General features: G+C 45.7%; 1 protein-coding gene across 14 annotated transcripts in view; it reads left to right on the top strand.

Annotated features, from left to right (window-relative positions):
- Nucleotides 1-20,112, top strand: part of LOC103180312 (neural cell adhesion molecule 1) — a 238,670-nt gene that overhangs the window by 211,952 nt on the left and 6,606 nt on the right. For 11 of the 14 annotated variants that reach the window (XM_042343868.1, XM_042343873.1, XM_042343866.1 and 8 more), the window contains 2 exons: nucleotides 14,431-14,641; nucleotides 16,800-16,916. In XM_042343868.1, coding sequence (XP_042199802.1) covers nucleotides 14,431-14,641; nucleotides 16,800-16,916 — 328 coding nt within the window. The remainder of the gene's footprint in view (nucleotides 1-14,430; nucleotides 14,642-16,799; nucleotides 16,917-20,112) is intronic. The other 3 variants (XM_042343867.1, XM_042343876.1, XM_007896097.2) reach the window with 1 other exon arrangement.

Genomic DNA, 20,112 nt, shown 5'->3' on the forward strand with positions numbered 1-20,112 from the left:
TAGCGACCCCAGAATGATTTATTTCTAGCTTTGGAGGCATTCGGTGTTGTTGACGGGTCGTGTCCTGATCTCCTGCATCAAGAATATTGCAATACACGAATTGGCTCATCCCTCTTTTTTCAGATTCTTTTTGAAACGTGATTTTCGAGGGGTAATTGTGACCGAAAATGTCACCGCACTTACATTTCAAATGTTTCACTGCGGCGTGGCGCGAATTACCCTTCACAAGACTGAGAGTCAGTTGTTAGGTGACTCATCAAGCGTATCTCCTCACCAACTGACTGTCTCTTCTTTACGGGTTGAATCCTTGTGCGCGGCCTGTTCCAGAAATGTCCTTGTATTTTCTGGAAAAGGTGGATAAATGGATCTAAGAGTTGGGTCCCGCGCAAATTGAAAAGTTATCAAATTCCCCGTCATAAAGCTAAAGTGCAATCGTACGTTCTCATTTTACATTCTTTGGCTCCCAAGAGGTCAGTGTGTGGGGAAATGATATTTTGGGAATCAGTTGCTGTGAGGAAGTCCCATTGATTGTTTAAACACATCTGCGGTTTTCAGTATTGATTATTAAGAAATTTATTGTCCTGGAAATCATTGTATTTTTCCCCCCCCCCCCTTTGAAAGGTAATTAAAACAACATTTCTGCTGTCAGAATGTAAAACATATTAATCAGTTCGAATTTCAATACCGACACCCATTGCAGTATTCTTAAATCGTATGCGGATGGAGGTATTATACACCTAACATTAACACTATTAACGGGGGAAAACAAAAAATAAAACACAGGAATTTTCATACTAAAGTTGAAATATTGTTAAACTTGTGCTAATCTTTCTAACTGTAAAACTAAAAGTTGGCTTTCACCTTGGAGCCTTTGTTTGCACTAATTCTGGGGGAAAACTACGTGTCATTTTACGTTCCTGCCAACTGGTGATTCTGCAGTTTTATGACAAAATAAAGTACCCAATTGACAGAATCTCTGGAGTGTATATTTACCAAATGTTTGGATTCAGATTGATTAAAACCATTAAAGGTTTACACAGCGACTTGGATTGAGTTGCCTTTGTGACAGCGTCCCTTAATAAACAAGGTCACAAGATCGATTCAGATGAAGAAGGCCCTTCAGCCTATTTGATCTCATCTCTAGAATACTCGCCCTGGCTGGCATCTTCTCATCGTAGCATCAAGCTGTTTTTTTTTTTAAAATGAGACAAGCATCTCGTTCCAGTTGTTGATTAGCTGTTGACTGAAGAAAAACTGAGCATAGCTATACTGCAAGGCAATTAATTCCACATCCCGACAACTCACAGAGTGAAAAATCTCTCCTCGGCTATCCTTTCGCTCTTCTTGTGACTATCTTGTATTCATTTCCAAAACCTGGGGACAGACATAATCTCTTAAAAGTACAGTCAGTCGGGAACATTACAATTGAGGACAATTGAGATTCCTTAGCATAATACCCGGTATTTTCATTCATAACTAAAGTTTATCGTGTTTTATTAAAAAACATTGCAGAATAATAATAAAAATAATAGCAATCCTTGCATTTGATGTAGCGCCTTATCAGATTGCTGAGACATCTCAAAGAGCTTAGTGTAGTCACTGTGTATTTTGTGGGCAAAACGCAGCAGCCAATAGCGCACAGCGGTGTCTCCGCAAACAGTCATGGATTGAGTGACCAAATTATTATTATTATTTTGGGGGGTGCGGGATTATTCTGTTATTATTCAGCATGGGGGAAGAGGGGAACGTGGGAATGGGGATATAAAAACATTCACGTAGGGCTTTGAATTCTGGTAAAAACACATTTACAGAACACATGGAACCCAGTCTGAGATTACAGTACTTGGAAATCATTGTACACACACATGTAAACACAACACACAACACAACAGAGATAAATGTCATTAGATCCCTGTGTCGCAATCTTTCCAACACATGACATTGACTCTCTCACAGACAGAGAGAGTGAGAGAGAAAGAGAAAACAGCCTCTTTGCTACATGAAGCTCTACATTGCTCGTTCACTGAAGACGTTTCTTCTTCGACCGTGCCTACGGTCACCTCCCCACTCTCTCCCCTCGGTTCAACGTCAAACTCGGCCACTGTTCCTCCACCCTCCCGAGCGCCACCCTTCAAAAATGAGTGCGTTCAGTTTACAAGGAAAGATTCACGTTTGCCATTAGTACTTACTTCTGCCTTTCTTGTGATTTCTTCCTTCTCTGCCTGTTAAGAACTTAAACAGTGGATGTTAATCCAGTCACTCCGCCTCGCCCCCTCCTTAGCCTCCTTCAAGTCCCGCCTCAAGACCCTCCTCTTCGACCATGCCATCGGCCACACCTCCTTCCCCTCCCCTCCCTTCTCCTCCCCCCTGACCCCAACTCGGGTCTGAAATGCTGTACTCTGTCCAGCACCTTGGGATGTCCTCCCGACGTGAAAGGCGCTATACAAGTGTAATCTTGAATCGTTGTTGTTAGGAATCTCAGCAGAAGACCTGCACGAAGGAGGTTCCAGCAGTGTGTGGGAGGTGCTTTAGTGTTAAGATAATAGTTACCATCCACATCAAAACAACAACAACTTAATTTATATAATAGCCCTCATGCAAGTTAGAGTCCAGGAGTGCAAAAGAAGGCAACGTAGGATTAAAACTTGAGCTAAGCCAGTCACAAGTGAACACGTCTTCACAGTAGATGCGAAATGCACAGAGCGTGTTATTCCAAAATTAATTTGTGTGTTTTCTGGTTAGCTTGGTGTGCGTGTGGAAACCCTTGACCACGCTTAAGGGTATCCACAACCACACATTGTCCTTGTTCATACCTTTGTCACCTCCCGACTCAACTACTCCCTGTACTCCTCACTGACCAGTCTCCCTAGTTCCACACTCCACAGGCTCCAGTTCATACAAAATTCCACTGCCTTCATCCTCACCAGAACCAAATTCTGTGTTGCCCTTTGTCCCAGTCCTCACCAGGCACTACTTCCGCCCTATCTTCCAAAGGATCGATTTTCGATCTTGACTCTCCTGATTCTCACCTATACATTCTTCATGCCTAAGCACCTCATTATCTATCTTCTCCTGTACTCCTCTGGCCTTCAGCCTCTTTGCTACCACCCTTTGGAACTTCATCCTACAGTCCCTTCGTCTTGGTCCCTCCCTTGCCTCCTTCACGACATATCCTAAGACCCTTCTCTTCGACTGCGCCTTTGGCCACCCTCCTAGCTCCCTCCTATTGATTTTTTAAAATTATTATCACCGAAAAAGCGATCTGCCAATTGACTTTACAATCGGGTTCCTCTTCACTGCTAGGTAAACAGAGGCGTGTGGAGGAAGGAAGGAAGGAAGGAAACTTGCCCAACTTTTCTCCTTACCAGGAATCAAACCAGAGTCCTCACGCTTGCGAGGCGAGTGCTCTAACCACTGAGCTACAGGACTCCCCTGAATTAACTGAGCTGGCTCTCTGGTTATTTCAGCTGCAAGGATAAGCTCCTTGAGGGTTTGTCCTCAACACACAAGCAACAACCCAAACTCAGTGAGCTCATCAGCGGTGTTAAGAAGGTTCGCGATAAGGCGGGACATTGGAATTAAAACATCTCATGAGATTTAAGAAATCGATGGATTGTACTGATTGTACTGAGATGGCCCTTTGTGAGCAGAAACCTTCAGACACCTTGTGTGCATGTGTGTGTGTGTGTGTGTGTGGTGTGGAGAGGGAATTTTTACAAGACACCCTCAACTTGCAAATGGTCCCAGTATGTTTGGCTTAGTTTGAAAGCGATTATAATACTCACAGATGTTCCACCTACACATGGCAATCCCAGAGATAGATTGCTGGAATGGAATGAATGCACACTCTCTCCATGGAGCTATGCATCCCACTTACCTAATTCCGGAAAGTATCAGGTGCAGGTTGGCAAGAGCCAAGCTTTGGGGATCCCAGAGTGTGCGTTGGGGTAACTACTGGAGTCTAACCAGCTAAAACCGCATAGTTTGCCATTGATATCGCTGACTAGAAAGCTTTCCTGCTGCTTGTCCAGCTAGGACCACCCTACCCGTTAGGGTTGTGGGTTGTAGGGTTAACAGCAAGAACTTGCATTTATATGGCGCCCTTCATGCGGAGTAGCGTGCTGGAGGGCTTGATAGTGGCGGAGTTTGACCCTAAGAATGGAGTCAGAGGATTTCCTGCCCCTAGTGACTGGTCGGCCTTTCCAAGTGCTGCCGATGAGCCAGGCTGGACTTTGCTGTCATCAGTAGTGAGTGCCCTGGAATACTGCAGATCTGCCTGGCTCAGGAATTGGACCAGAGACCGTCACAGAGGGCTGCCTCGATTCCAACATTCCTTGGCCAAATATGTCATCTTGGAGCCAGTTCAGCTCCAAGGAAATGCCGCTAACCTCCTCTCTGTGGACAGTCACCAGTTGGTCGTTGTTCGACATCTGACAAGCTTGGGTTTGAGCCCTCACTAGGTGGATGGTAGATACTAGGAAGATCCTTGAGAGCCTCACAGCTCAGCATGAGATGCATCAGACCATTGACACCATCTGCTTTCTGCAGCTTGGGCACACATTGAGCGATAGTTCCACCAGTAGGAGGTGCAGAGCTTAAGCATCTTGCATCTCTGCAAGCCAATCAAGTTGGATTCCAGGCATCGGATGTACGAACGTATGTTTATGAACTTGGACTCCAGGTAACGTCTTCCATCAGCTGTCACCCTAAGCCTCAGAGTTTCCTCATCGGCTATCTGACGGACATCTGCTTTCAGTGTAGTGAGAGGACCTCTACAGGGCAGCTTGTGAAACCTCTCCTACCATCCTCATCGGAACATCACAAATACGATCCCAGTTGGAAACCTGGATCAGGCCAACTCTGGCAAACGTCTTGAAAGCCTTAGGGAAAAAAGAGTAGTGTGTTTTTTTTTTGTGAAATAAAAAAGCTCCTCAGTCACCGTTATTCCGAGCTTTCACTTTCAGCCCTAGAAAAAAAGGACATTTGCACATCCAAGTGCAGAGTGAGCAAATCGGTTTATAAAACAAATATCTATTTTGTGTTCCATTCTGCAGCCCCAAAGGTCTTGCGGTCTGAGCCTGCAGCCCATCATCTTAAAATCTAAGATTTGGGGACTTTTGGAAGATTCTTGAATTAGTTTTTTTTAATCTTAAAGCCTGTTTTGTGTGGCTGTTTCCTTTGTTTAAAAAAAAACCAAACTACTTCCGCAAAAGCTTCCAAATCGGACTGCGTGTGATCTTCAATTGTAGGATGATGACCCTGAAGGGAACAACTGAAATCAACTTAGGCCACTGAAGTTTTTAATCCTTTCCCAACATAAAGTGACGTGCAGGATAAACCCTTTGCTATCTCAGCGATTACAGAACTGCGAAACTGTTATTCTGCTCTGCATTGTTTTAGGTCGATCAAAACGGAAGGAAACTCCAAAAAAAAACACAACTCTTGATAAATTTCGTCCCAAAAATATTTTATCAGCTCCGTCTGGGCTCCCGTGACTCAATAGAAGCAAGGCAACTGTATGTCTTGAGACGCCAGCAGCATTATTCCACATGCAAACAGATTGCAACTCGGTGAAAGTGTGCTGAGTGCAATATTTTTTGGGGTCAAAGCAAGCTCGGGAATGTTTGTGAGCTCTATGCAGGCTAAAAGCAATCTAAACATCATGAACGAGGCACAGAGCTAATTAAGAGGACACATTGGGGCCAGAAGTCTCTTGTTGCCTTACTCACATTTTTTTTTGCCTCTTTTTACCGAGCTTGCTCTAATTGTAACTTGGCAAATCCATCGCTCCTCAGGGCCAAGTTTGAAGACTTGTAATGCAACTCGTGGACAGAAACCAGTCAGCTATGGGGAACAACGAGACAATTACTTATATTACACTGCAGCATTTTGGGTGTGGGACAGCAGAATATTATTCCTCTGCCCTTTACTCCAGTGTGTGGAAGTCTGAGGCCTGCCTGTCATTTTGGGGGGGATTTCATGCACAACACAGCATGACATTACACATGCGTTTCACCCCCTAAATATACGGTCCACTTTACAGTATAGTGTGTGAAGCGCTTTGAGACGTCTCGAAGATCTGATAAGGCACTATATCAGATGCGAGGATTATTATTATTGCTGGAGTGATCTGACTACCCACTTCCTTCGCCTTGACGATTTCACCAAGAAGATTTTCTGAATCTCGTCATCCCCACAGTCTTTCTGTCCTCACCCTCCCCTCCTTTCTCCCTTCACTTACCCCCCCCACCACTCCCACCCTCACTCCCATCCTCTCCCTTTCCTCAGGTCAATTTGAGGCTGGCGGCAATCCCAGCTGTAATCAATGTCCCAAGTGATTCTCTTCTACGAAAATCCACTTGAGTCGAAGACATCAAACATATGGAGGCATAATATACAAACCAGTGAAACGACTGGATGCCAAGAGGGCGATGAGAAGCTTTTTGCTAACTGATACACCAGGAACATGGACAAACTATCTGAACCCAAATCTTTGATTCTCACCTTGAGGCTCTTGTCTCATAGTTGCATGGTGATTTTATTCTGATTTTGGGTTAAATTAAAAACCTTGCATTTAACATGTGCCTTTCCTGTCAAGAGGACATCTCAAAGCGCTTCACAGCATGTAATCACCAAGTGTAGTGACTCAGGCGAAGCAGCAGCAGCAGCCAATTTTGGGGCTCAGCAATGCCCCACGAACAGCCCAAAAATAAAGGGCCCATTTTATTTCGCCCAGTCAGCGCAGATAACGAACCGGTCATACGTTCACACTGGATAGTGTAGTGACTGACATAAAATACAATCAAGTTAGCAACCAATAATCAATCGCTTTAGGTAAAGGGTTGCATCGGGGAGAATTCACACTATTTAATTGTTGCAGCCGCTTCCCTAAGGTGATGTATATCATTGTCATTCTGGAACTTAGAGAACATGGGCAATGAAACCACTTTGCTTATTGGGAATGTCAGGTTATTTTGTGGATGCATTAGCTCTGGCAACATGGTACATACACCTCCACTGTCTCACCCCACCCTACCTCCGCGACCTCCTTCAACCCTACCGACCCTCCGATGTCTTGGTTAAGCAAACGCTGGTCTGCTTCGTGCCCCACTCCCTTACCCGCCCCGCCATCTGCGGGCAAGCTTTCAAGTGGAAGGATTATTATTTTTTAAAAAAGGCAAAATACCGCAGATGCCGGAAATCTGAAATAAAAAACAGAAGTCGCCGGGAACATGCAGCATCCATGGAGAGAGAGAGAAACGAGTTAATGTTTCTGGTTGGTGGCCTTTGAAAGGCCTTCCTAGATGCTGCCTGACCTGCTGAGGGTACCCAGCGACTTCTGTTTTTATTTTGGAAGGATTATTTGCATTGCTTGAGGCAAGCGGAGCAACTCGGAGCAGCTAACTGGAATTACAAAACCCACTGAACAATGCTTTGGCCTGGAGCTCAAAGAAGTTCAAGGAAAACCATTTCATACTTTCCTTGCAAGTTAATTCACAAAATAACTTTTTTTAAAAAATACTCCCTCGACATGATTAGGATCTTTCTTTTACTTTGAAGTAGTTTGATATTAGAAGCTGGGTTCCCACCTCCCTGTCAGACCAGGTTTCCCCCGCTCACAGACTCTAAACTTCTCGCTATATTCATGTTAAAAGTTACCCCCTGTGTGCGATTGGGAAAGGGGAAGTTCTGTGAGTTAGCTACGAGCAATGCTTTGTCAAGATAGTTTGTGTTGGCACAAGATCGCAAGATTAGTTCAGACGGATCAGGTTATTTGAGTTCATCCTTCTAGAAACCCTTGATCTTTCTGTTGCAGACCATCTTTTGTGGGCGAAACGTGACAGCCAATTGCACTGAATGATGATTTACGTGTATATGGTCTCATTTGATTTAACCAGTACTCCACCACTCAACCGGTGGACTCAGCGGCAGTCTTAAGTTAACCAGAAACAAATGCAATCCAAATAAAAACAGAAAACTGCCACCGAAAGTAATTCCGGTGCAGGAGAGGGGATGGGATTTAAGGAGATGAATTTCAGCAGTGGAATGAGCAGCAGCACAAGGCTCAAGGGCTCAGTGGTCGTTTCCTCTCTCGTACGCTTTCCTTACGTGAGTCTTCTACCTCAACGGTTAGAGCACTCGCCTTGCAAGCGAAAGGACCTGGGTTCGATTCCCTTGCAGGGCGAAACCTTAGGCAAGTTTCCTTACTCCGCACGCCTCTGTTTACCTAGCAATAAGTAGGAATCCGGTTAATTCACTTTAATAATCCCTCAACCCCCTCCCCCCAAAAAAAATTTGGTCGCTCAATCCACCACTGTCTGTGCGCGATTGGCTGCTGCGTTTCACTCACAAAATATGCAGTGAATTCACTTTACGGCATATCCTGTGAAGCGCTTTGAGACGTCCTCCCGACGCTATATCAAATGCAAGGATTATTATTATTATTATTATCTCGAAGATGTCTCGACATCAGATGCAAGGATTATTATCATTACAATCCTGTGAAAATGTTGTCATTGTGCAATCAGCGCTTGAAAGAAAAGAAACTGACCTTTTTGTGAGGAGATGGTTTCCGACACATCGCCGTGCTGAGACTTCCCACACCCACCGAGCACTGTGAGCAGTTCTCTCGCTCTCCATTTCTCTTCTTCCCTCTCTCTTTCGCTTTGACTCCCTCATCCTGTCTGCATTCCATCCGTTCCTCTCTCCCTTTGCTCTCGACTATTCACCCTCTCCTTTCTTTCTCTCTTTTTTCACTCTCTTCACCCTCTTCTGCATTCTTCCTCTCCTCCATCTTCCTCCCCTCCTTTTTCCCCTCTTCTCTCTCTCTCTTCATCCACCTCCCCATCTATCTCTTTCTTTTTCCCCCTCTCCTTTCCATCTCTTATTTCACCTTTTTTTCTTTCTCCCTCCCCCTTCCTCCCCTCTTTCGCTGCCATCCTCCCTCCCCCTCTCTCTCTCTCTTTCTCTCTCTGCGTTATACGCAAAGGTGAATTGGAGGAGTTAGTGCTGCAGGCAGATGGGAAGTGAAATATCCCAGGGAGAAAGGGTCATCAGTGCCAGGCTTACAATGGAAACCTCATCGGCCATCAATAAAATGCCTACGCGTGCAAGTAGGTAGGCCAGGTAACAGCTTGCGCATTGCCGAGCTCAGTCACGGGTGCTTCTACGCCAAGTGAAAAAATAAAACAAAATAGTAATGGATATTTTTTTGTGGACAGAGATCCAACAGAGATTTATAATGGGTTTTGCACAATCGCAGCACGAACTCGTCGGGACGTAGGATGAAATAAAAAAAATCTGATAACACACATTTTAAATGGACAATTCACAGTAAAGTTGCCAAGTTCAACCAAGATTGCTCTTTTCAAATGTTTCAAAGATCACGGAGGTCACTGTTAGTCTGAGGGACCTTGCGGTGCTGCTCCAATTGGTTGCTGCGTTAGCCCCAAAACACACAGTCACTGCGCTTTACAGCATATCCTGTGAAGCACTTTGGGATGTGCTCATAATGTGAAAAGCTCCATCCAAATGTAAGGATTATTATTAGTTCGTGAAAAAATCCCTTTGGGGCACTATCCCGTGTGAAGGGGGCCTATATAAATTAAAATTGTTGTCGCTTCACGGGAGAGCTACTAACTTCAGGTGAGATTTTCGTGAGATGCTACTTTGTGATCAGAAATAACTGTGGTGATGCTGAGATCATCAGTCCAAACATTGGGTAGAAGCCATCTCTGTCTCCCAACCTTGACTAACCCCCTCATTCCACCCTCTGCGCCATATCTCCTCTCAGTTTCATCCCAACGAGGGATGACTGTTGACTGTTGGTACAGTCAATGAGGAAGGTCTTCAAATACGGGGAATGAGCAGCAGACCAGAGCCAGCTCACTCTGATGTCCCCAAGCCTTGGCTCTCGCCAACCCACACCTAATATTCTCCTAATATTCCTCCTGGGAGAAAATGCACATTTATTGCAGACGTGGGACAGTTTCCATATGCAGGAGAGATACGTATGTGGAGCTCTCTACCTGGTTTGGATACTCTTTGAGGAAGCATTTCGAACCTTGTGTATTTTTATGGCCTTGTGTCCCATGTTGTATCACAGAGAGGGAAAGGCCTCCTTTTACAGTACACAGTGACCCCCTGACAAACTGCAATCCCCGCCCCACAATACCAACACTGAGGAAGACTTTTTGAGAGGGAACAAGGACCATATTCAATACAGTCACACCCAGAGAATTTCTCGCACTGAGGTCTTGTCGGACAGACGTGATTTCTTTTCAGTTTGTTGCATTCCTGGACGCTATCCCGTGTGAAGGGCTAGTTGTTGTTGATCCTGTGTAGAATCGAGAGACGTTGCTTTCTAAGAGACAAGCCAAGGATTGCTAAGGGTATTGTTTTGAGTTGAGATGTGTCATTTCTCATTATTTGGAGGAGCGTTTGGGAAGAGGGGGTGGGGGCGGTGGGGGGGTGGATGGGGGAGCAGAGTGGCAGGAAATGAGTCTGGAATGTAGTTGCTCCTTAATAGTTCACATTAAGAGCCAACAATCAAAGAGTTGTGCTCCCACTCGAAGACGTTGGCTGTGCTGAGTTCTGCTTAGCCTAAATGGCGTCATTGTGCAGGACTGTGGCCAATTAGGTTTTGCTGATAAATGTTGACCTTTATGTAGGTTTTGTTGTTGAGCAACGGATCCCAGAGTTACAGCATTGTGCAGGGACCTCACTTCATGTGCCTGTCAGTTCCATTTAATCTGTAATTTGTCTTGTAATCTTAAATTTACTGTAACCTGTTGTTGAGCAGCGACTGGAATCCAGAGTTAATTGGTACAACTCAGGAAACCACTGAGAGTCTCGTGAGGGAGACTATTTGATGTCTTATATAACTTGTATATTTTCCCATTGCCTTGCATGGCTCCAACTGTTCACATGGTTCAGGCCAGAGAGCTAACAAGAAATTAAGTTTGATGGGGCCTTTCACGTCAGGAGGACGTCCCGAGATAGTCCTGGATATGGACCTGAGATGAGGGTTGGGATCAAGGTGGATCAAAGGTGCGGTCGAAGAGGAGGGTCTTGAAATGGGCCTTGAAGGAGGCGAGCGAGAGAGGCGAAGGGACTAGGGTTGGAATTTCAAAGGGTGGGGGAAGAGAGGGTGAAAGCTCAATGGTGTGGGCGGGCCGGGAGAAGGGCGTGGAGCAGACCGGAGCCTGCTGAGCGGAGGGAGAAGACAGGCCCATATGGGGTCAGCAGGTCACAGTGGTGGGGGGAGCAAAGCCGTGGAAGACTTTGAAGAAGAGAACGAGGACTTTGAATGCTATCCTCTGGGAGATAAATAAATATTCGGACCATCCTAAATGGGCCTGTAGATACCGAGGGCCAGGGAATCCTGGAGAACTTCTAGACCTGATGCGGAATTGGTGGAAATGAGTGTTCCGTGAAGATCGGGAACCCCAAGAGAAATCTCACCACTATTTTGTGACTGTGCAAAGAAATGCAATGCCTGACCATATCTGGAATGGAATCGTTGTGGAACTTAACACCAAGAGGGTGCGCGCGTTTAAAAGAGCAAAAGGCAAAATACTGCAGATGCTGGAAAACTGAGATAAAAACAGAAGTCATGGGAACAACAACAACAACAACAGCAACAAGATTACACTTGTAAAGCGCCTTTCACGTCGGGAGGACGTCCCAAGGCGCTGGACAGAGTACAGCATTTCAGACCCGAGCTGGGGTGGGGGGGGTAAGGGAGGGGAGGGGAAGGGGGGTGGCCGATGGCATGGTCGAAGAGGAGGGGCTTGAGGCGGGACTTGAACGAGGCTAACGAGGGGGTGAGGCGGAATGACTGGGGGTGGAATTCCAGAGGTTGGGGGCAACACTCAGCGGGCCAGGCAGCATCTGTGGAGAGAGAGGAAAGTGAGTTAACGATATAAATATTGAAATATTGAGCAAGTTTCCTTACTCCACGCGCCTCTGTTTACCCAGCAGTAAGTAGGAACCCGGTTGTTAGTCGATTCCTTTAAAAAAATAAAAATAATAAGAAATACGGTCACTCAATCCACGACTCGTGGGGACGCTGCTGTGCACAATTGGCTGCTGCGTTTCACCCACAAAATATACGATCAATTCACTTTACAGTATATTCTGTGAAGTGCTTTGAGACGTCTCAAAGGTATGATCAGGCGCTACAGCAGATGCAAGGATTATTATTCTTATTATTATCTTGAAGCGAACATGCTTCAAGGTCAGATGTAAGCGGCTGAACGGACAATTGAGCCAAGCCTTGAGGGAGCTCAACAGGAAAATCAAGCTTCAAACTTTCTAACGATGATGTTTAATTTTTGGCAACTGAGTCTATTATTGAGTTCACATCGAGAGCTGACATGTTCTCAAAAAAATGTTCTCTTTTATGCAGTTTTCCACTCAGTGTGAATGTCTTTATTGTGCTAAATTGTTACGCGATATTGTCCAGGATTCCAATTGCTCATGAATCAGCGCTGCATTTATTGCCTCAGTCCTGTCGGAAACTTGGAAGAGAAAAATGTATTTGATTGTAATCTCGGTTCTTCATGCAAATATGTTTTTATGAATAACAAAAGGAAAAAAATCCCCAATCTGAACTGTTTTATTTCAACAAAAGGGGGCTTTGTGAGGATTTGCAAAACTGTAAAGTGAATTGACTGTATAGTTTGTGGACGAAACGCTTAATAATGGTATTAATAATAATAATAATAATGGTATTAAGCAGCTTTGTGGTGCTATGCAAGGTTTTTAATGCCTATTTGCTATTATTAGCATGCAACAAAATATAATATTTCCTGCTTTGAACAATTGGTGTGTCCTCTTTTTTGTTGTCACAACACAAACACTTCACACGACACGAGATGGTTCTCTGATCTGCTGATAGGACATTTTGTGTCCTCCGACCCTTGAGACTGACCAGCCCGGTTTGGGTTAAGTTTCTCTGTTCTTCAAACTTGTGAATATTCGAGACTATGAGTCGAAGCAGGGAAGCAATACATAATAATCCTTGAATTTGACACAGCAATTCATCAAGTCATTGAAACATCACAAAGCTCTTTGCAGGTGAAACAAAAATAGATCTTTCGCTTCATGACTGTTTGTGGGGACGCTGCTGTGAGCAACTTGGCTGCCGCGTTTCGCCCACAAAATATACAGTCACTACACTTTACAGTATATTATGTGAAGCGCTTTGAGACGTCTCAGCGACGTGATCAGGCGCTAAATGAAATGCAAGGATTATTATTCTTATCATTATTATCTTGAGAGAATTTGAATTCTGCGTGTTAAAGTGTAAGGAAGCCAATGATGTTTCGGGGGTTTAATCTGTTGTTCACTCTGTTAATACTCTTGTCTCCAGATATGAAAGTTATCCTAAACTTGTGTTATTGCATTGTTTTGGTGATTGCTCCTTTCCAGTATCGGTCCATTAGCAAAGTTCGCCCACAGCAGTTTTGGAATATGCGAAGGGAAGCCTTTCATCTTTCTCTGGCTCGGAATCCAGACAATAAATAAGCAGTATAAACACAACTATGTGATACATTGGGCTCAGCAAACACTGGGCTGCTTCACGGCCCCCACCTGATCTCTCCCACCATTGGTGGGCGAGCTTTCAGCTATCCTGCCCTCACTCTCTGGAACCCAATCCACCTCGGCCCTTCCCTCCCTGCCTTCAAAGTGCAGCTTAAGACCCAGCTTGGGCTCCCCGACAGCTTCGTGAAGGGCTTTGAGACATCCTCCCAATGTGAAAAGAGCAATACAGACGTCAGTTTTTCTCTCGCACGCTGATTCGAGGCACCAGGGATCTTTCTGACATGTGTTTCTAATCACATTAACCAATATTCCATTCCTGCCCCCACCCTTTGGAACTCAATCTCTCGGAGTCCCTACTGCTCACCTCCTCCCTCGCCTTTTTGAAAGCCTGTCTCGTAACTTAACTCTTTGACCGCGCATTCAGTCAACTCTTCCCCTTCAGTTCTCCTACTCCAGCTCGGATGCACAGCCAGCTGTGCGAAGGTCTTTGAGACGCCCTCCTCATGTGAAAGGAGCTCTATAAACATCAGTTGCTGCTGTTGTATCGCACACTGATTCCGACAACAATCATCTTTCTGACATGTGTTTCTAGTCAGTTTCCTCACGATAGTCTCGGTCTCCAGTGATGCAAGCCGCCACCCATGGCGTGGGTTGACTTCCTGTGTAACCAGAAGTGTGCTGGGGATTTTGTTTACGTCTTGTTGATTGCTTCAATGGTGTTGGAGTATTTCAGATAGAATATTTTCGGTCGAGCTGGTTCTACACATGTTTCAGATTAAGTATGAGCTGTTGTTTGGCTCATTCTTGACTTGAATAGTTCTTCGTTGAAACAAGGGACAGATATATGGTGGCGTTTAAGATAATCGATCCCCTTTGTTCCAGAAGCTGACGCATCCGGTGGGTCTGGTTTGGGAACTGGAGCTATTGTCGGAATCCTCATTGTGGTCTTCCTCATCCTGCTGGTTGCTGTGGACGTCACCTGCTACTTCATCAACAAGTGTGGGCTGCTGATGTGCATTGCCGTCAATTTCTGTGGACAGGCTGGCCCTGGATCGAAGGGCAAGGACATCGAGGAAGGGAAAGCTGCCTTCTCGTGAGTGGTGTCCATTTCGAAAGATCCCAATATGTGATTTAGCCAAATTAATGACCTCAGCCAGCTTGGCTCAGTTGATAGCACTCTCAGCCGACTTGTGGGTTTAAGTCTCCACGTTGAGACTCTTGAGCTCACGTAGTCTAGGCTGGCACTCCCATCACTGAGCTGGGGGTGCATTGTATTATCGAGGATGCCATCCTTTGGATGAGACTTTATACCAAGGCCTGTCCAAGTACAGGTCTGTACAGTTGGATGTTACAGATTCTGTGGCAGTATTTGAAATGAGAACAGAAACAGCAACAAGATTACATTTGTATGACGCCTTTCAAGTCAGGAGGACGTCCCAAGGCGCTGGACAGTGTACAGCATTTCAGATCCGAGCTGGGGTCAGGGGAAGAGGGAGGGAAGGGGGAGTGGGGGTGACCAATGGCATGGTTGAAGAGGAGGGTTTTGAGGCGGGACTTGAAGGAGGCTAAGGAGGGGGCGAGGCGGAGTGATTGGGGGATGCAGTTCCAGAGGTTGGGGTCAGTGTGGCTGAAGGCTCTCCCGCCAATGGTGGGACGGGTGGATTGGGGAACGTGGAGCAGGCCAGAGCCGGCTGAGTGGAGGGAGCGGGCGGGTTGGTAGGGAGTTAGGAGGTGACAGAGATAGGGTGGGGCAAGGCCATGGAGGGCTTTGTAGTGAGGACCAGGATCTTGAACTGGATCCCCTGAAGGATAGGGAGCCAATGGAGTCGGACGAGAATATGGGAGATGGGGGTTCACGGCGTTTGGTGCGGGAGAGAACACGGGCTGCAGAGTTCTGGTTTATCTGCAGCCTGTGGAGGGAAGAGTTGGGAAGGCCGACACGCAGGGCGTTTGCATAGTCGAGCCTGGAGGTGATGAAGGCATGAACAAGAGTTTCATCGGCCTGAGGGGTGAGGTAGTGGTGGAGTCGGGCGATGTTACGGAGGTGAGGGAAGGCATAGCCGGTCATGGCTTGGATGTGGGGAAGAAAAGACAGTTGAGGGTCAAACAAGACACCCAGATTCCTGACTGGCTTGAGAAGGGAGTCTCTCCTGGTGTTCCCGGCCGGCAGTCCCCCAGAAAATTCTGCAAAACACTTGGTGACAATTGATAAGGCACTATATCACATGCAATGATTATCATTATTATACTGTCCATAATAATTATAACTATACAATAAAAATAGTAACACGATGGCTGCGTGTTCCCTGGCTTTGTGCCTTTTGGCAAATGAATCAGGGAATTGTTTGCGTCTTTAAAATGGTGTCATCCTCAAAAGATAAAGTTACATATCATATGTGTATTCAATACAATCTTAAATTTGCCGACCACCACAAAGTCACTCACTACACTTTGCAGTGGATCCTGTGAAGCGATTTGAGACATCCTCCCGATGTGAAAGGCTCTATCTCGAATTCCAGGATTATAATAATCTGATTTTAAATTCGAAGCCACTCCCAACATCTTAAGTTGTAAAACTGCTTAAAATGGATTTTGCGTTGTCGGTTTATAAATGCCACAGAGGCAGATTTGCTGTAAGCACCAAAAGAAGCAGAAAGCATTTATCACACTTCAGCAAATTATTTTACACAGACAAATATGAAAGTAGGAACATCATGTTAAATTTGCATAAAAACTTGGTGAGACCACTTTTGGTGGTAATTATATTTAAAATTTATATTTTAATGGTAATAATCCTTTCACTTGATACAGCGCCTCATCAGGTCTTCGAGACGTCTCAAAGCGCTTCACAGAATATACTGTAAAGCGAATTGACTGTATTTTGTGGGCGAAACGCTTGCATTGATATAGTCTTTCGCTTCTCAAAACTCTTGACGTTCACCTACAAATACCGAGTCGCTACACCTCATGGTTTATTAGTTATTATTGTTATGATATGATTATCAATATTAATATTTTATTGTAATGTAAGTGCAGTAGTTATTAGAATAGTCTTGTCATTATTATTTCGCTATGTAGCAACATAATCAATACTAACAATCCTTGCATTCGATTCAGCGCCTCATCACGTTGTTGAGACGTCTCAGAGCTCTTACGGTGAAGGGCAGTGATTCTGTATTTGTAGGCGATCATCCCTTTGCCTTCGCTTCTCCTCCCCATATTTGAAGCTGATGCCCTGTTTACGCCTACAGTAAGGATGAGTCAAAGGAGCCCATCGTAGAAGTGAGGACCGAGGAAGAACGGACACCAAACCATGATGGTGGAAGCCAAACGGAACCCAATGAAACCACACCATTGACAGAACCTGAGTAAGTAACTAGTGCATGTGGGTGTGCGGAGCTGGTTTGCATTGTGCTTTCTACAGTGTGTCCACACATGTAATGATTTCTTCTGTGCTTTGTGACTTACTTGTAAATGCCATGAGTCACTGAACTGCACGCACGTTTCCCATTTGACTTCTGTTCACGTCTCGTCGCTACTTCTCAACCCAGAATAACAGGGCATTATTGTACGTCCTTTTGATGTGCGGAAGCAAGGGAAACTTGAGTAACAGAACCTAATAAAAGAGCGGTAACAGTTCCGTGGTTTGAGGCACTGTGAAGGGTCTGCCTGACTGTGTGGTTGAAAGTGAACTGAGAGAAATGAATCAAGCCTGACATGACATCTATTTATTTACACATGCTTTTTAAAAACATCTCTCCGCTTGCTTCAAACTGAGTTCATCAGCAGAGTTGCATTATTTACCGTTTGACCGAGAAATGTGTTTTTAGAAATAAGGAAACTTCTTTCACTTCTCCCGCTCCCCTCCCTTCTGCCCACACCCTTGCCTACTCCCCCGACACACACCCACGCACATGCACGCAAGGTTGCTGTCGGATTAAATCCGATCCCAGAGAATTGCCTTCTCGAAAGTTTGCTGGTTTGCGGGCGCGGGTTTCACCGCGAAGCCTGGTGCGCCGGGTTTCATTCGGGAAAACAAATGAAAGTCGATCGGTGGATCCATCTCAACGGGCAGGCTTTGTCGTTGAGGCCGGGACAATTTTATAGAACAAAAAACAAACTTGCCTTGAATCATTTCCTTCAGTTGTTTGTGTTGTGAAGCTTTACCTCTGTGCTGTAACTAGCGTCCCGACAATCCTGCTTTCAAACCCCTTCCCCCCCCCAATATGAATCTTGTTTTAATGGTATCTGAGGCCACGTGTGGCAGCATGATATAGTCTTTGTGTGCTTTTTTTGCTTCTCTCTATCACTATTGCTGTATTGTCTGTTCTATCCATTTTCTACTCCTGTTATCCTCACAGGCACGCAACAGACACCCAGGCTACTGTCGAGGACATGTTGCCTTCTGTCACCACAGTAACAACTAACTCTGACACTATCACTGAAACCTTTGCTACTGCTCAAAACAGCCCGACTAGTGAGACCACCACCCTCACTTCGAGCACCGCACTCCCGGCCATGACCACCCCCGAACAGTCTGAGGTCTCTTCTGCTCCTCCGACCCACCCTCCCAAGGCAGCCGCGGACTCCCCCGCCTCGCCTCCCTCCGCACCTCAAACCCAGGTGGCCCCCAAGATCGCTCCCCTTGTGGATCTCAGCGACGCCCCGGGTTCCACTTCTCCCGCTGCCTCTTCTGCCCCCGCTAACGCTGCCAGTTCCAAACCGGCCTCTGTTCTTAGTCCTAGCGGAGGCCCGGCGGCAGTGGAGAGCTCCAAGGCTCCCGCTAGCAAAGCGTCTGCCCCGACCCCTGGCCCCGCCAAGCCCTCCAGTCCCCCAACTGCACCAGAGCCAAAGCAGGCCAAGCCAGAGACTCCAAAGGCTACTACGAAGAGCCCAGAGACAGAAGCTGCAAAGCCAAACCCAGTGAAGAGCCCAGTGGAAGCATCAGTTAACTCCACCAGTGTGAAGAACGAGGCTGCTACAGACAGCAGCAAAAAACCCTCCCAGGGTGAGGACTTTCCAATGGATGGTGGGACCTTCAAGACCTCAGACATTGACCTTACAAAAGATGTTTTTGCAGCTCTTGGCAATTCTTCTCTTTCCACTGTGGTTGGCGAGCAAGCTCCTGGCCCTGCTCCTTCCATTGCAGACGCCTCTTTACCACCTGCTCCAGCAAAGGAAGAGTATGGCTGTTTTTCACACTAAAGCTTTTCGCTTGTATCTGTCTGTTGTGACGTAGCTACGCTTCCATGTGTTCTCTCAGCTCCTGCATGAATACCAACTAACACTGCTAATTTTACAAGGGACGTAACGTTTTATTATTCAAACAGAATTAAGATTGGGCTTTGATTGAACATTGTAAAACTACTTTTGATCACGTTCCTCTGATAGGTTGGTCGGTATGTCTCGAGGCCACACAGACCAGAAATCACAGGTTTGAATACTTGTGTGCGTGCTATGTTACCTAATCCTCTTCTGGGCGGTTATCAGGGATATAATTGACTTTAGCGGCTCTGTATCAGGGAGGGAAAAATCGGACAGGTTACACGGGTTTGAGAAGGTAAACTCAGAACAATGCTTTCGGATGAACCGAGACAGCAGAACAAAAAGTACATAGATTTAGGATTACAAAGGGCAATTTCAGGATAGACACCAGGAAGTATTTCTGTTTATCCAGAAGGTAATTAACGACTGGAATGGGTTATCAGGAAAGGTGATCAAAAACAGCTTGATGCTGTGATGAAAGAAATGGTAGGATGAGATTTCCAACTCCTTGAGTTACTTTTTGCCACAAAACGATGCAGTCAATTCACTTTGCAGTATGTTCTGTGAAGCGCTTTGAGACGTCTCGACGACGTGATAAGGTGCTTTATCAAATGCAGGGATTATTATTATTATTATTTCTAATTGTAGATTTTCTTAACATTTGCATTTCATGCTCGCAGGAGTTGAGAGAGAGTTTTTGAATGAAATCTGCCGCAGATGGTGGGGAGGGACGGAGGGATGTTTTCCTCTCGTTGTGGGAGGCAGGCACTTAGCAGTCAGTTTTGTGTTTTACAACAAAAGCCAATATGAAATTAACAACCCTCCAGAATTTATGTGTTACCAGGTCCCGACTGATCCGGATCAAGCCACTCTCTTGGCTCAGGGAGCTCACACACCTACGATTACGTTGTTAACAAAAACAAGCTGTATTTATACAGTGCCTGACGCACAGATTAACATCTCTGAGCGCTTTTTAGAGATGGTGCCTGACACTGAGCAAGGGGGCAGGAAAGGGGGAGAGGTCTTCAGGCTTTTGAAGACGTATAGAGAGGGGGCGAGACAAAAGGGACAAGGGAGGGGATAACAGAGGGTGGGGGTATAGCGGCTGAAGGCTCAGCATACAACATATAAAACAATAATTCTAAGCCTTTTTGTTGTCATTCTCGTGCCAATCCACATTTGTCAGATGTCGAATGACCAGCTCATGACTATTTTCCTGGGGGTGGAGGAGGGGAACAGGGTCTCCTTGGAGCTGAACCGGCTCTAAGGTGACATGTTTAGCAATTGAATCTCAGAACC

Source organism: Callorhinchus milii, unplaced genomic scaffold, assembly GCF_018977255.1.
Source record: "Callorhinchus milii isolate IMCB2004 unplaced genomic scaffold, IMCB_Cmil_1.0 Scaffold25, whole genome shotgun sequence".
Classification (NCBI taxonomy): domain Eukaryota; kingdom Metazoa; phylum Chordata; class Chondrichthyes; order Chimaeriformes; family Callorhinchidae; genus Callorhinchus; species Callorhinchus milii.